Raw genomic sequence first — 14,668 nt, forward strand, 5'->3', positions numbered from 1 at the left:
ATAATAAAAATAGAGTAAAATTAATGTAATAGTAGCAACAATAATAGAGTACAATAATAAATGTAATAATAATAGAGAAAAATAATAAATGAACCATATATTCTTGAGTATAAGCTGACCCAAATATAAGCCAACCAGGACCCTCACCCGAGTATAAGTACAGTTGCAAAAATGTAGTTTGGCACCCCTTGAACTGCCTATGGGATGCTGGGAGTTGTAGTTTCCAAAGGGGAGAATCTGCTCCATTGTGCAATGTAATTTGGCACCCCTTGGACTACCTATGGGATGCTGGGAGTTGTAGTTCATAGTATCAACCTGCATTCATTCTGTGGTCAATGCATCCCTGGATTGCTTATATTTATGGTTTCTTTGCACGCAACGCATGTCTGCAACTGGGCATCTCGCAGAAATCTTGCAGAATTGTGTATTTGGGACGTCACTCTTGAATCGCGCACTCCGTAATCCCACTGACATATTATTAGGAAGGAGGGCTTAAATCCGGCCAGGTAAAGCTGTTCATCAACCTAATGCGCGGAGCACACCTAAGCCGCGCAGCATTAGCGGAGCATTACAGACCGGAGACCTCGTTTTTTTAGAAAGCAAAGCTATACGTTTTGCGTCCGGCCGTGAACCCGAGGAGACCTCTCCCGCTTCTCCGCCGGGAATGACGGGTCAGCGGGATCGACCGACTTACCGTCCAGATTACAGGGATAATCATATATGCGCAGCGCTCGGAGCAATGTAAATACTAAGTCCTTCCATTATTAATATGGACGCCGCCCTCCTCGGAAAGGAGTGCGCTGAATAATTCAAGGCCGGGACCGCTCCCTTGCATTTTTTTGCTGTGGTTCTCCATTGGGTTTCCATGCCTGAGTGAGGACTCGAACCCAGGACTCTCAGGCCTCCAGTCCAGCCGTCAACCTTCATACAGACCCTTCTTCTTCTTCTCCATCCTCCTCTTCCTTTCCTCCTTTCCTTCCTCTTCTCCTTCTGCTTCCTTTCCTCTTTCCCTTTCTCCAATCTCCTTCTGTTTCTTCATTCCTCTTCTTCTCCTTCTCCCTCTGCTTCCTTTACTCTTTCTCCAATCTCCTTCTCTTTCCTCTCCTCCTTCTCCTTCCCCTTCTTTTCCATCTCCTTCTTTTTCTCTTTCCCTTTTTCCAATCTCTTTTCTCCTTTTTCTCCTCCATCTGCTTCCTCTCCTCCGTCTCCTTCTACAGTACAGTCTCACTTATCCAACACTCACTTATCCAACGTTCTGGATTATCCAACGCATTTTTGTAGTCAATGTTTTCAATACATCTTGATATTTTGGTGCTAAATTCGTAAATACAGTAATTACAACATAACATTACTGCCTATTGAACTACTTTTTCTGCCAAATTTGTTGTATAACATGATGTTTTGGTGCTTAATTTGTAAAATCATAACCTAATTTGATGTTTAATAGGCTTCTCCTTAATCTCTCCTTATTATCCAACATATTCGCTTATCCAACGTTCTGCCGCCCCGTTTATGTTGGATAAGTGAGACTCTACTGTACTTCCTTTCCTCTTTCCCTTTCCCCAGTCTCCTTTTTCTCCTTCCTCTCCTCCTTCCGCTTCCTCTTCTCCTCCATCTCCTTCTGCTTCCTTTCCTTTTCCTCTCCTCTTTTCACTTCTTTTTCTCCATCTCCTTCTGCTTCCTCTCTTCCTTCCGCTTCCTCTTCTCCTCCATCTGCTTCTGCTTCCTTTCTTCTTTCCCTTTCCTCAGTCTCCTTTTTCTCCTTCCTCTCCTCCTTCCGCTTCCTCTTCTCCTCCATCTCCTTCTGCTTCCTTTCCTTTTCCTCTCCTCTTTCCACTTCTTTTTCTCCATCTCCTTCTGCTTCCTCTCTTCCTTCCGCTTCCTCTTCTCCTCCATCTGCTTCTGCTTCCTTTCTTCTTTCCCTTTCTCCAATCTCCTTGTTTCCTCCTCCATCCTCTTCTTTTCCTTCTCTGCTTCCTTTACTCTTTCTCCAATCTCCTTCTCCTTCCTCTTCTTCTCCATCTCCTTTTTCTCCTTCCCTTTTCCCAGTCTCCCTTTTCTCCTTTTTCTCCTCCTTCCACTTCTTCTCCTCCTCCATCTCCTTCTTCTCCCCAACCCCTTTCTGCCTTTGTGGACCAAAAGCACAAGCAAAGCACCCCTGACAGATGGCCTCCCAGCCTCAATGTTACTATTATTATATTATGACACAGCAAACAAGATAGACATGCTGGATTTCGTATCACAAAATCACAAGTCGAGCACTTCCCAAGTGTCTAGGACTGTGTGATGTATTTTCGGATGATGCATGCAGATCCCAGTAGGGTGGCCTTTTGCAGTTGGCAGATCGTAATTTTGTCAATGTCTATTGTTTCCAAATGCCGGCTGAGATCTTTTGGCACGGCACCCAGTGTGCCCATCACCACCGGGACCACCTGTACTGGTTTCTGCCAGAGTCTTTGCAGTTCAGTCTTGAAGTCCTGATAGTGGCTGAGTTTTTCCTGTTGTTTTTCGTCAATGCGACTGTCACCTGGGATGGCAACATCAATGATCCAAACCTTTTTCTTTTCCACAACTGTGATGTCTGGTGTGTTGTGTTCCAGAACTTTGTCAGTCTGGATTCGGAAGTCTCACAGTATCTTTGCGTGCTCATTTTCCAAGACTTTTGCAGGTTTGTGATCCCACCAGTTCTTTACTGCTGGGAGGTGGTACTTGAGGCATAAGTTCCAATGAATCATTTGGGCCACATAGTTGTGCCTCTGTTTGTAGTCTGTGCGATTTTCTTACAGCAGCTGAGGAGATGATCAATGGTTTCGTCGGTTTCCTTGCATAGTCTGCATTTTGGGCCATCAGCTGATTTTTCAATCTTGGCCTTAATTGCCTTTGTTCTGATGTCTTGCTCCTGGGCTGCAAGGATCAGGCCTTCGGTCTCCTTCTTCAGGGTCCCATTTGTGAGCCAGAGCCAGGTCTTCTATTATTATTATTATTATTATTATTATTATTATTAATTGCCTTTGTTCTGATGGCTTGCTCCTGGGCTGCAAGGATCAGGCCTTCTGTTTCCTTCTTCAGGGTCCCATTCGTGAGCCAGAGCCAGGTCTTCTCTTATTGTTATTATTATTATTATTATTATTATTATTATTATTATTATTATTATTATTATTAAGGGTTGGAAGAGCTCCCTTGGGCCATTTAGCCAAACCCCCTTCTGCCTTTGTGCCGTTGGGGCCGGATAAATGGCTTCAATGGGCCGCATGTGGCCCGCGGGCCATAGTTTGGGGACCCCTGGTGTAGATGCAAACAAGGTTAACTTGGAGAGAGGATGGCTCATGGAAGACAACGGCAGAGCATTGCTACAACTTGGGCTGGTTTTGGCTCCTCAGGGAAGCATGCATTTTCGCCGTTTAGCTTCCAAACAGAACGGGCGCCAAGGTGCACATTAAATGGAGCAGGGCCTAATGCGCCGTTGTCTCCCGGAGAGCTCCCAAAAGCGGGTGCTAAAACTCCCCGCCGTTGCCTCTCTTCTGGGCTCGTGCGCATTTTGTCCTTGGCGTCACGGAAGTGTGCCACATCCTCTGGAGGCCGGGAACGGCGGTACTTTGCAAACTGCGCGCTCTCCTCCCTTTACTTATTCATGGCTCGCCTGTCGGAAACGATCCTTCATCTGGATTTGCAAAAGGCTCCGGTGATGCAAACCTGAACCTGACAGTTTCGGAGAAGAGGAGGGAAAAGGCCTTTAACTCGGGATGCGCCTACACTGTGGAATTGATGCACTTTGAATGCCAGGGCTTAATGCTGTGGCGCACTGGGAGTGGGAGCTTTGCAAACTGTCTCTGGAGGCATCTATACTGCTGTATTAATGCACTTTGGTATCGTTTTGCAAGCCTTCTCTACATGCATCTATACCAGTGATGGCCAATCTATGACACGCGTGTCAGCACTGACACGCCTAGCCATTTTTGCTGCCACGCTGCCACATGCAGATTGATTGGATGACTGTCTTTTGTGGCCAAATTTGGTGTGATTTGGTGCAGTGGTTTTGTTGTTTACTCCATGGGAATTAGGCACATTACACACACACACACACACACACACACACACACACACACACACACACACATATGTATCATTCTATTATTCTATTATTATTGTAGTATATTATAATATTATTACTACTATATTATTATTTTATTCATTATTCATGACTACATTGAAACTACAATAGAGAGAAATCAGCGTGGAAATTGCAAGAGGTAACATAGATTGTTGTACATGGAAAGAATGGTAGTAAATAGAGACCTAACTCTGCCTGTCCCCTGGGCTGAGTGGGTTGCTAGGAGACCAAGTGGGCGGAGCTTAGCCTTCTAACTGGCAGCAATTGGATGAAAACAATTATTCCTCTCCCTCTAATTAGGACTTTATTTTTCTTTTCTTTTTGTTGTATGAACGTAGAGGCATGGATGAGGGGTTGTGCTGCCAAGTTTAGTGTTTCTGGGATGTGTAGTTTTGTTGTTTTGTCCTAGGCCGAAATTTCATTACCCTTTTATATATATAGATACTAGCTGTGCCCGGCCACGCGTTGCTGTGGCGAAGTCTGGTGGTCTGGGAAATAAAGTATTGAGGAATTGGTGGTAGTTAAGGAAAAGGGTAAAGGTTTTCCCCTGACATTAAGTCCATTATAAATGGTTATATAGCTGTGTGGAAGGGCCTTGAGCCTGCACTGCCATAGAATCCAGTTAAAATCTGATAATCTGTATTTTATAGGCAGTGTGGAAGAGGCCTAAGTGAGGCCTAACTCTGCCTATCCCCTGGGCTGAGTGGGTTGCTAGGAGACCAAGTGGCCGGAGCTTAGCCTTCTAACTGGCAACAATTGGATAAAAACAATTATTCCTCTCCCTCTAATTAGGACTTTATTTTTGTTTTCTTTTTGTTGTATGAACGTAGAGGCATGGATGAGGGGTTGTGCTGCCAAGTTTGGTGTTTCTGGGATGTATAGTTTTGTCCTAGGCTAAAAAATTTTTATCCTTTTATATATATAGATTATTATATGTGGCATTAATCTTGCCATTATGTAAGACCGCTCTTAGAAGAGAGGTATATAAATAAAATAAATAAATTGTATTATTATGATTGCGATTGTGGTCCTGATGATGCTCTCCCGCTTGGGTGTTGCAGGCTCCTCGCTGGCGCAGACGGTGCGCGTCCTGGATGAGGTGACGGGCTTCCTGGGCCAGGAGGCGGTGCTGCCCTGCCACTTTGTGAAGGCGGCTCCGGACAGCAAGGTCAGCCAGGTGACCTGGATGAAGGAGGCCTCGGGGCGCAAGCAGAACGTGGCGGTCTTCCACCCGGAGCACGGGCCCAGCTTCCCCATGGACCGGGAGGGCACCCGCATCCGCTTCCGCACCCCCTCCCTGGAGGACACCACCCTGGTCATCGGGCCCCTGCGCCTGGACGACCAGGGCACCTACTTCTGCGAGTTCGCCACCTACCCTGGGGGCAACCAGGACGGCGTCACACACCTCATCGTCCTGGGTGAGCAGCTCCAGGGTTTTCAATGCATTTCCTAATTGGTTCTGTCAGAAAACACATGGGAAAAGTTTATGAAACTGCCAAAACTTTGGGACATCCTGCTATAGCACATTTGGCTCTATGAGGGTGGAATAAAAAAGGGGAAGCCTTAGCACTGAACGGTTGTGTTGTTAAAGTATGAAGTATGGAACCCTGCACAGACAGGGAAGCCTTAGCATTGAATGGTTGTGTTGTTAAAGTACGAAGTATGGAGCCCTGCACAGACAGGGAAGCCTTAGCATTGAATGGTTGTGTTGTTAAAGTACGAAGTATGGAACCCTGCACAGACAGGGAAGCCTTAGCATTGAATGGTTGTGTTGTTAAAGTACGAAGTATGGAACCCTGCACAGACAGGGAAGCCTTAGCATTGAATGGTTGTGTTGTTAAAGTACGAAGTATGGAACCCTGCACAGACAAGAAAGCCTTCGCATTGGACGGTTCTGTTGTTAAAGTACGAAGTATGGAACCCTGCGCAGACGGAGAAGCCTTAGCATTGAACGGTTGTGTTGTTAAAAAGCGAAGTATGGAACCCTGCACAGACGGAGAAGCCTTAGCATTGAATGGTTGTGTTGTTAAAGTGCGAAGTATGGAACCCTGCGCAGACGGAGAAGCCTTAGCATTGAACGGTTGTGTTGTTAAAAAGCGAAATATGGAACCCTGCACAGACGGAGAAGCCTTAGCATTGAATGGTTGTGTTGTTAAAGTGCGAAGTATGGAACCCTGCACAGACGGGGAAGCCTTAGCATTGAACGGTTGTGTTGTTAAAGAGCGAAGTATGGAACCCTGCACAGACGGGGAAGCCTTAGCATTGAACGGTTGTGTTGTTGAAGTGCGAAGTATGGAACCCTGTGCAGACGGAGAAGCCTTAGCATTGAACGGTTGTGTTGTTAAAGGGCAAAGTATGGAACCCTGCGCAGAACGGAATCATAGTATATTATTAAGTAATTACTACTGTGTTATTACTACTAGTGGTGATATTGGCATTTAGTATATTATTAAGTCATAACTATTTTATTACTACTAGTGGTAGCATTAGCATTGTTGAATTAGTATATTAAGTTTACTACTAGTGTTATTGTTATCATTGTTTAGTTAGTATATTATAAAGTTATCACTACTGTGTCATTACTACTAATATTAGTATCGTTAAGCTAGTATATTATTACTGTAAGTTACTACTATTACGTTATTGCTCTTAGTGATTGCATTAGCATTATTCAGTTTGTTGTTGTTGTTGGCTGATGCTCTTCTTAGGACCCAGCGGGTGTATCTACACTGTCGAGTTAACACAGTTTGAAAACACTTTATCTGCTATGGCTTCATGCTAAGGAATCCTGGGAGTTGTAGTTTTGAAGGTTCTTTTGGCATCATTATCATTGATCGGCATTGTGCTTGGGACTCAGCAGGTGCAACTACACTGTCGAGTTAACGCAATCCAACGGCAGTTTTATCTACCACGGCTCTATGTTATGGAATCCTGGGAGTTGTAGTTTTACAAGGTCTTTAAGCCTCCAACACAATTCTGTGGTCAAAGAAGACCATAGGACAGTGATGGCCAACCTATGACATGCGTGTCAGCACTGACACGCCTAGCCATTTTTGCTGACACGCTGCCGCATGTAGATTGATTGGATGACTATGTCTTTTGTGGCCAAATTTGGTGTGATTTGGTCCAGTGGTTTTGTTGTTTACTCCATAGGAATTATGCACATTACATACATACATACATACATACATACATATATATATACTAGCGGTGCCCGGCCACGCGTTGCTGTGGCGAAGTATGGTGGTATGGGAAATATACGTATGGGAAGTATTGAGGAATTGGTGGTAGTTAAGGTAAAGGGTAAATGTTTTTCCCTGACATTAAGTCCATTATAAATGGGTTATATAGCTGTGTGGAAGGGCCTTGAGCCTGCACTGCCATATAATCCAGTTAAAATCAGATAATCTGTATTTTATAGGCAGTGTGGAAGAGGCCTAAGTGAGGCCTAACTCTGCCTGTCCCCTGGGCTGAGTGGGTTGCTAGGAGACCAAGTGGGCGGAGCTTAGCCTTCTAACTGGCAGCAATTGGATGAAAACGATTATTCCTCTTCCTCTAATTAGGACTTTATTTTTCTTTTCTTTTTGTTGTATGAACGTAGAGGCATGGATGAGGGGTTGTGCTGCCAAGTTTAGTGTTTCTGGGATGTGTAGTTTTGTTGTTTTGTCCTAGGCCGAAATTTCATTACCCATATATCTATATATATATACACACACACACACACACACACACACGCATACATATATATCATTCTGTTATTCTATTATTATTGTAGTATATTATCATATTATTACTATTATATCTATATATATAAAAGAGTGATGGCATCACGGCGACCCACAAAACAACAAAACTACAGGCCTCCCAACCTCGAAATTTGATAACAGAACAATTACACAACAATTTTTAACCAATACCACCACCACTTTGCCACAGCAACGCGTGGCCGGGCACAGCTAGTTATTATTATATTATTCATTATTCATGACTACATTGAAACTACAATAGAGGGAAATCAGCCTGGAAATTGCAAGAAGTACCATAGATTGTTGTACATGGAAATAATGGTAGTAAATAGTTTTTGATTTATTGAATACAGTTATATATTACAATTATATATTTTTGTTATTTAAACTATATATATTGTGAAATTATGGGTTTTTTTCTCAAAGTGACACACCACCCAAGTCATGCTAGGTTTTTTGGTGAATTTTGACACACCAAGTGCAAAAGGTTGCCCATCATTGCCATAGGATCTCATTGGAGAGGGATTGTCCAGGTCCTCAAAGGCAGTTCAATGGTCATGAAAGCTCTCTCGATCTCTCTGTGCATAACAGGAACGCCAACGATTTTGTCATTGCCTTCAAACTGTGGCTCGTGCTCCCAGTTATTTTAAATCAATGCAAATTGCCTCCATCTGGCTCTCTTTGGATGGGGAGGGCCCGATCGCATCGGAATTGCTTCCTCGGGGCCATTGCAAACCGGCCGCCAAATTGCTTTCCAAAGCGGTGTGTCCTCATTCCTTGCATTGCATTACCGACTGGTTTGTTTTTTGGTGGTTGTTGTTGTTGCTGCAACCGACTCCAGAGCAGCAGCAGCCGCAGCCGCAGCAGTAAAGGCAACGAGTCCTCACCTAAGAGTCGGAGAGAAAACATATTTGTATGTATTTACTCCAAACAAAAGCCACGCAGGGCTTTGGGACAGAAAGCGCCGACGGGCCTTGGTGTCCACGTTCCCGGCTCAGCAAGAAGGTCATTGAAGCCCGGCACGGCTATTTATAATTACGTGGCCGCATTTAATTGGAAAGAAAGGGATTCCCTGTTCCCACCTGGGGGTCTCGTTGACACCGGAGTTCCCCAAAGGACCCCTGCTTAAGGTCAAGCCAAGCACAGATGGACACCAAAAGAGCTTTGGGTGCATCTGCACTGTAGAATTAATGCAGTTTAGGGACACTTTGGGTGCATCCAGAATGAGTGCAGTTTGGGGACACTTTGGGTGCATCTACTCTGTAGAATTAATGCAGTTTAGCGACACTTTGGGTGCATCCAGAATGAGTGAGTGCAGTTTGGGGACACTTTGGGTGCATCTACATTGTAAAATAGATTCGGTTTAAGGTTGGTTCAACTGCATCTAAACTACAATTAATGCAGTTTGGGGACACTTTGGGTGCATCTGCACTGTAGAATTAATGCAGTTTAGGGACACTTTGGGTGCATCCAGAATGAGTGCAGTTTGGGGACACTTTGGGTACATCTGCACTGTAGAATTAATGCAGTTTAGCGACACTTTGGATGTATCCAGAATGAGTGAGTGCAGTTTGGGAACACTTCGGGTGCATCTACATTGTAAAATTGATTCGGTTTAGGGATGCTTCAACTGCATCTAAACTACAATTAATGCAGTTTGGGGACACTTTGGGTGCATCTGCACTGTAGAATTAATGCAGTTTAGCAACACTTTGGGTGCATCCAGAATGAGTGCAGTTTGGGGACACTTTGGGTGCATCTACTCTGTAGAATTAATGCAGTTTAGCGACACTTTGAGTGTATCCAGAATGAGTGCAGTTTGGGGATACTTTGGGTGCATCTACTCTGTAGAATTAATGCATTTTAGGAACACTTTGGGTGCATCCAGAATGAGTGCAGTTTGGGGACACTTTGGGTGCATCTACACTGTAGAATTAATGGCTTTAATTCAAATTTTTAACAGAAAAAACATAAAGAAAATAATATAGTATTTCTCCTTCCAACCTTAGATACATATGAATGTAACAACTACAATTAATGCAACATGATGGCAATTTGGGTGCATCTACGCTGTAGCATGAATACAGTTTGGAACCACTTTATGGCTCAATGGGTTTGGAGGGACACCTTGAAAAAGATATACTCCCAGGGTCCTGGAGCATGGAGCCACAAAGTTGCGACAAATTGCACAGTGTAATAATAATAATAATAATAATAAGAAGAAGAAGAAGAAGAAGAAGAAGAGGAAGAAGAAGAAGAAGAAATCCATCATGTCTATTTTGTTTGCTGTGTCATAAAATAATAATAATAATAATAATAATAATAATAATAATAATAATAATAATCAGCTGATGACCCAAAATGCAGACTGTGCAAGGAAACCGACGAAACCATGGATCATATCCTCAGCTGGTGTAAGAAAATCGCACAGACAGACTACAAACAGAGGCACAATTATGTGGCCCAAATGATTCATTGGAACTTATGCCTCAAGTACCACCTCCCAGCAGCAAAGAACTGGTGGGATCACAAACCTGCAAAAGTATTGGAAAATGAGCACGCAAAGATACTGTGGGACTTCCGAATCCAGACTGACAAAGTTCTGGAACACAACACACCAGACATCACAGTTGTGGAAAAGAAAAAGGTTTGGATCATTGATGTCGCCATCCCAGGTGACAGTCGTATTGACGAAAAACAACAGGAAAAACTCAGCCGCTCTCAGGACCTCAAGACTGAACTTCAAAGACTCTGGCAGAAACCAGTGCAGGTGGTCCCGGTGGTGATGGGCACACTGGGTGCCGTGCCAAAAGATCTCAGCCGGCATTTGGAAACAATAGACATTGACAAAATTACTATCTGCCAACTGCAAAAGGCCACCCTGCTGGGATCTGCACGCATCATCCGAAAATACATCACACAGTCCTAGACACTTGGGAAGTGTTCGACTTGTGGTTTTGTGATATGAAATCCAGCATGTCTATCTTGTTTGCTGTGTCATAATAAAATGATGATGGTGGTGATGATGATGATGATGATGATGATGATGATAATACTTTATTTTTGTATCCCGCCACCATCTCCCCGAAGGGACTCGGGGCGGCTAACATGGGGCCAAGCTCAAAAGAAAACAAAGTGTAAACAAGTTAAAATATAAAACAAAACAATAACAGTATAACAGTCAAATAAAATGGATTCAAGCACAATTATAAAAATACTAGCTGTGCCCAGCCACGCGTTGCTGTGGCGAAGTATGGTGGTATGGGAAATAAAGTATTGAGGTATTGGTTTTCTAAGCCGAAGAGCCGGAGTTGTCCATAGACACCTCCAAGGTCATGTGGCCGGCATGACTGCATGCCGTTACCTTCTTGCCAGAGCGGTACCTATTCATCTACTTTCATTTGCATGTTTTCAAACTTCTGGGTTGGCAGAAGCTGGGGCTTTAGATAATCTGTGGAAGTGGCCTAAGTGAAGCCTAACTCTGCCTGTCCCCTGGGCTGAGTCGGTTGCTAGGAGACCAAGTTGGGTGGAGCTTAGACTTCAAACTGGCAGCAATTGGATAAAAACAATTATTCCTCTCCCTCTAATTAGGACTTTATTTTTCTTTTCTTTTTGTTGTATCAACCTAGAGCCGTGGATGATGGGTTGTGTTGTCAAATTTCGAGGTTGGGGGGCCTGTAGTCTTGTTGTTTTGTCCGCTGCCCTGATGCCATCACTCTTTTATATATATAGAAAATCATAGAAACAAGATTAAAAGTTATGAAGGGTTTGGAGACCTTTGTTTGGCCAACCATTTGTGGGGATTGTGATCTGGCCTCTTTCTCCTCCTCGACAAAAGATTTGCAAGATTCTGGCCAGATTTCCTCCTCCTTGAAGCGGTCGGGAGGGACTCTGAGACTTTTATGGTGTTTACACTGGTGCCGCTTGCTTTCAAACCAGGGTCACATTTTTGACCTGAGCGAAGATTGCAAAGCTGCCAGGAGGCAAATGAAAAAGGAGAGGGAGTCCAGATTTCCGCTCCATGTTCCTACTACTGTGAATACCTGGGCAGGGAGCTGCCGTTGGGATTGTTGGCCTTGTAAATTTACAGCTCCAGGGATTCCATAGCATTCAACCTGGGCAATTAAAGAGGTGTCATTATGCATTATTGCCTGGGTCAATCCATTAACTGCAATCGTTCTACAGCATACATGCACTCCAGCCTTGGACACTGGAACCTCTTTCCTCCTGCATTCGTTTATTATTGTTTATTAAGGTGCATCTACTACAATGTAGGACAACGATGGGCAACCTTTTGCGCTTGGTGTGTCAAAATTCACCAAAAAACCTAGCATGACTTGGGTGGTGTGTCACTTCGAGAAAAAAACCATCATTTCATAATATATATAGTTCAAATAACAAAAAATATATAATTGTAATATATAACTGTATTTAATAAATCAAAAACTATTTACTACAGCAGAAGTCTCAGAATAGCAAATAAGAGGGAGGTCAAAGGGCAAAGAAATGCCTTCATGTCATGCTATTCAAACAGTCTGCTGAGATGGAAATCTTCATCAAAGCAATTTCCTCACTTGAATCAAGAACCAAGTCTGCTTCCATGCATTATCTTGTAGCCTGGATGTATTCTTGTTTCTGGGACTTTGGCTTCTTTTGAAAGGATCTTGTTTCATGCTTAATGTTTCTATGGATTTGTTTCTTACAGCCTTGTTTTTGTAACTACCTTTTGGAACTGAACTTTGCCTTTTATGAACTATCTTTTCTCTATTCCCTAATAAACTACAAAAGACTACATTCTGTGTGCAGCCTGGTGTCTTTAGCAAGGTGAAGCTAACCTGAGGTGCGACATCTACCTGCGGGGAGATTGTTTTTCTCCTTGCAAGTGCAAAGTGTTGTTCCAGGTTCCAGGTCAGTTTGCACTCTCCGTTTGCACACTCACTTCTCCCTCTCTTTGTCCTCTCCTAGCCAAGCCTACCAACACAGCCGAAGCCCACGAGGTGAAGGTGAGCAACTTGGAGCAGCCTGTGGCCACTTGCACCTCCGCCCAGGGCAAGCCTCCTGCCCGCATCACCTGGCAGTCCAGCCTTGGGGGCAACACCAGCACCTCGGAGGTCACCAATGCCGACGGCACCATCACTGTCACCAGCCAGTACCGCCTGGTCCCCAGCAAGGAGGCCAATGGGCAGCGGGTGACCTGTGTGGTGGAGCACAAGTCCCTGCCCCAGCCCGAGACCCTCCCCGTCACCCTCTCCATCCTATGTGAGTGGCCCCGGGGGTTTGCTTTTTTGCAGGGGTGGAGAGGTCTCAGAAACTGTGAAGAGGTTTGACAGGAAGAGATCTAGCGGTCTTAAGGTATCTTGAGGGGCGTCAAGGAGAAGAGATCTTGATGTACTTTGTGGGACATTGAAGAGATCTAGAACTTGATGTATCTTGATGTCAAAAATAAGATCTTGGGAACTTGATGTATCTTGAGGAACATCAAGAAGATCTTGATGGATCTTGAAGGGCATCAAAGAAAAGAGCTCTAGAGATTGATGTTTCTTGAGTGACCTTGATGTGTCTCAAGGGATATCAAGGAGAAGAGACCTAGAAATCTAGAGATCTTGATGGATCTTGAGGGACATCAAGGGGAAAAGCTTTAGAGATGCTAGTGTATCTTGAGGAGTGTCAAGGAAGCAACCTTGATGTGCCTTGGGGACATTGAAGAGAAGCGATATAGAGCTTGATGTATCTTGAAGGACATGAAGGAGAAGAAATCTATAGGTCTTGATGGATCTTGAGGAACATCAAGAATAATCTAGAGATCTTAATGTATCATGAAGGACATCTAGATAAGAAATCTAGAGATCTTGGGAACTTGAGTGACATCAAGGAGAAGAAATCTTGATGTGTCTTGGGGGAACATTGAGGAGAAGACAGCTAGAGCTTGATGTGTCTTAAAGGACATCAAGGACATGAAATCTGGAGATCTTGATGGATCTTGAAGAACATCAAGAAGAGATCTTGATGGATCTTGACTGCCATCAAAGAGAAGATTTCTTGATGTGTCGGGGAAACACTGAGGAGAAGAGATCTAGAGCTTGATGTATCTTGAAGGACATCAAGGACATGAAATCTGGAGATCTTGATGGATTTTGAGGGGCATCAAGAAGAGATCTAGAGATCTTGACATATCTTAAGGAACATCAAGAAGAGATCTTGAGGGGCATCAAAGAGAAAATATCTTGATGTATCTTGAGGGACATCAAGGGGAAGAGATCAAAATGTGTCTTGAGGGGTATCAAGTAGAACAGATCTCAAGATCTGATGTATTTAGAAGGGACATCAAGGAGAAGACTGAACCTGACATTTTTCGGCTTCTCTGGAAACTGGAACCCAATCCAGTTCAAATGCCAAAAAAAGTTAGGAAAAACTTCTTGACTCTAAGATTTGTTTGAGAATGGAATATGTACCACTTCAAATGATGGTGGGCTCTGCTTCTTTGGAGACCTTCAAGCAGCGGTTGGATGGGCACCTCTCCATAGGTGAACTCCTCGCATGTCAGAGGGAGTTGAACTAAGACCTTGTGGTCCTTCTGGACTCTTAAGATCCTAATATTAGGCCACTCTTGGGGGGGGAAAGAGTGGGGGTTAGAAATAAAGTGGATGGATTGATATATTCTTGTGGTTTTTCCCCTTAGATCCCCCCGAGGTGTCCATTGTGGGTTATGACGACAATTGGTACCTGAGTCGCAACGAGGCCATGCTCACCTGCCGCGCCAATGGCAACCCCATGCCCACCGAGTTCATCTGGAGCACGTGAGTATCAGATG

At 44.0% G+C, this 14,668-nt stretch overlaps 1 protein-coding gene and 1 long non-coding RNA gene across 5 annotated transcripts in view; one reads left to right on the plus strand and one right to left on the minus strand.

Annotated features, from left to right (window-relative positions):
* The window catches only part of nectin2 (nectin cell adhesion molecule 2), a 116,382-nt gene that overhangs the window by 70,985 nt on the left and 30,729 nt on the right, over window positions 1–14,668 (plus strand). For all 4 annotated transcript variants that reach the window (XM_062962776.1, XM_062962777.1, XM_062962778.1 and 1 more), the window contains exons 2-4: window positions 5,173–5,529; window positions 12,823–13,116; window positions 14,537–14,654. In XM_062962776.1, coding sequence (XP_062818846.1) covers window positions 5,173–5,529; window positions 12,823–13,116; window positions 14,537–14,654 — 769 coding nt within the window. The remainder of the gene's footprint in view (window positions 1–5,172; window positions 5,530–12,822; window positions 13,117–14,536; window positions 14,655–14,668) is intronic.
* LOC134293853 (uncharacterized) overlaps window positions 8,174–14,668 on the minus strand; it is a 36,658-nt gene continuing 30,163 nt past the window's right edge. Inside the window, exon 2 of the long non-coding RNA XR_010000821.1 lies at window positions 8,174–8,744. This is a non-coding gene — a long non-coding RNA (uncharacterized LOC134293853). The remainder of the gene's footprint in view (window positions 8,745–14,668) is intronic.

Source organism: Anolis carolinensis, unplaced genomic scaffold (genome assembly GCF_035594765.1).
Source record: "Anolis carolinensis isolate JA03-04 unplaced genomic scaffold, rAnoCar3.1.pri scaffold_10, whole genome shotgun sequence".
Classification (NCBI taxonomy): domain Eukaryota; kingdom Metazoa; phylum Chordata; class Lepidosauria; order Squamata; family Dactyloidae; genus Anolis; species Anolis carolinensis.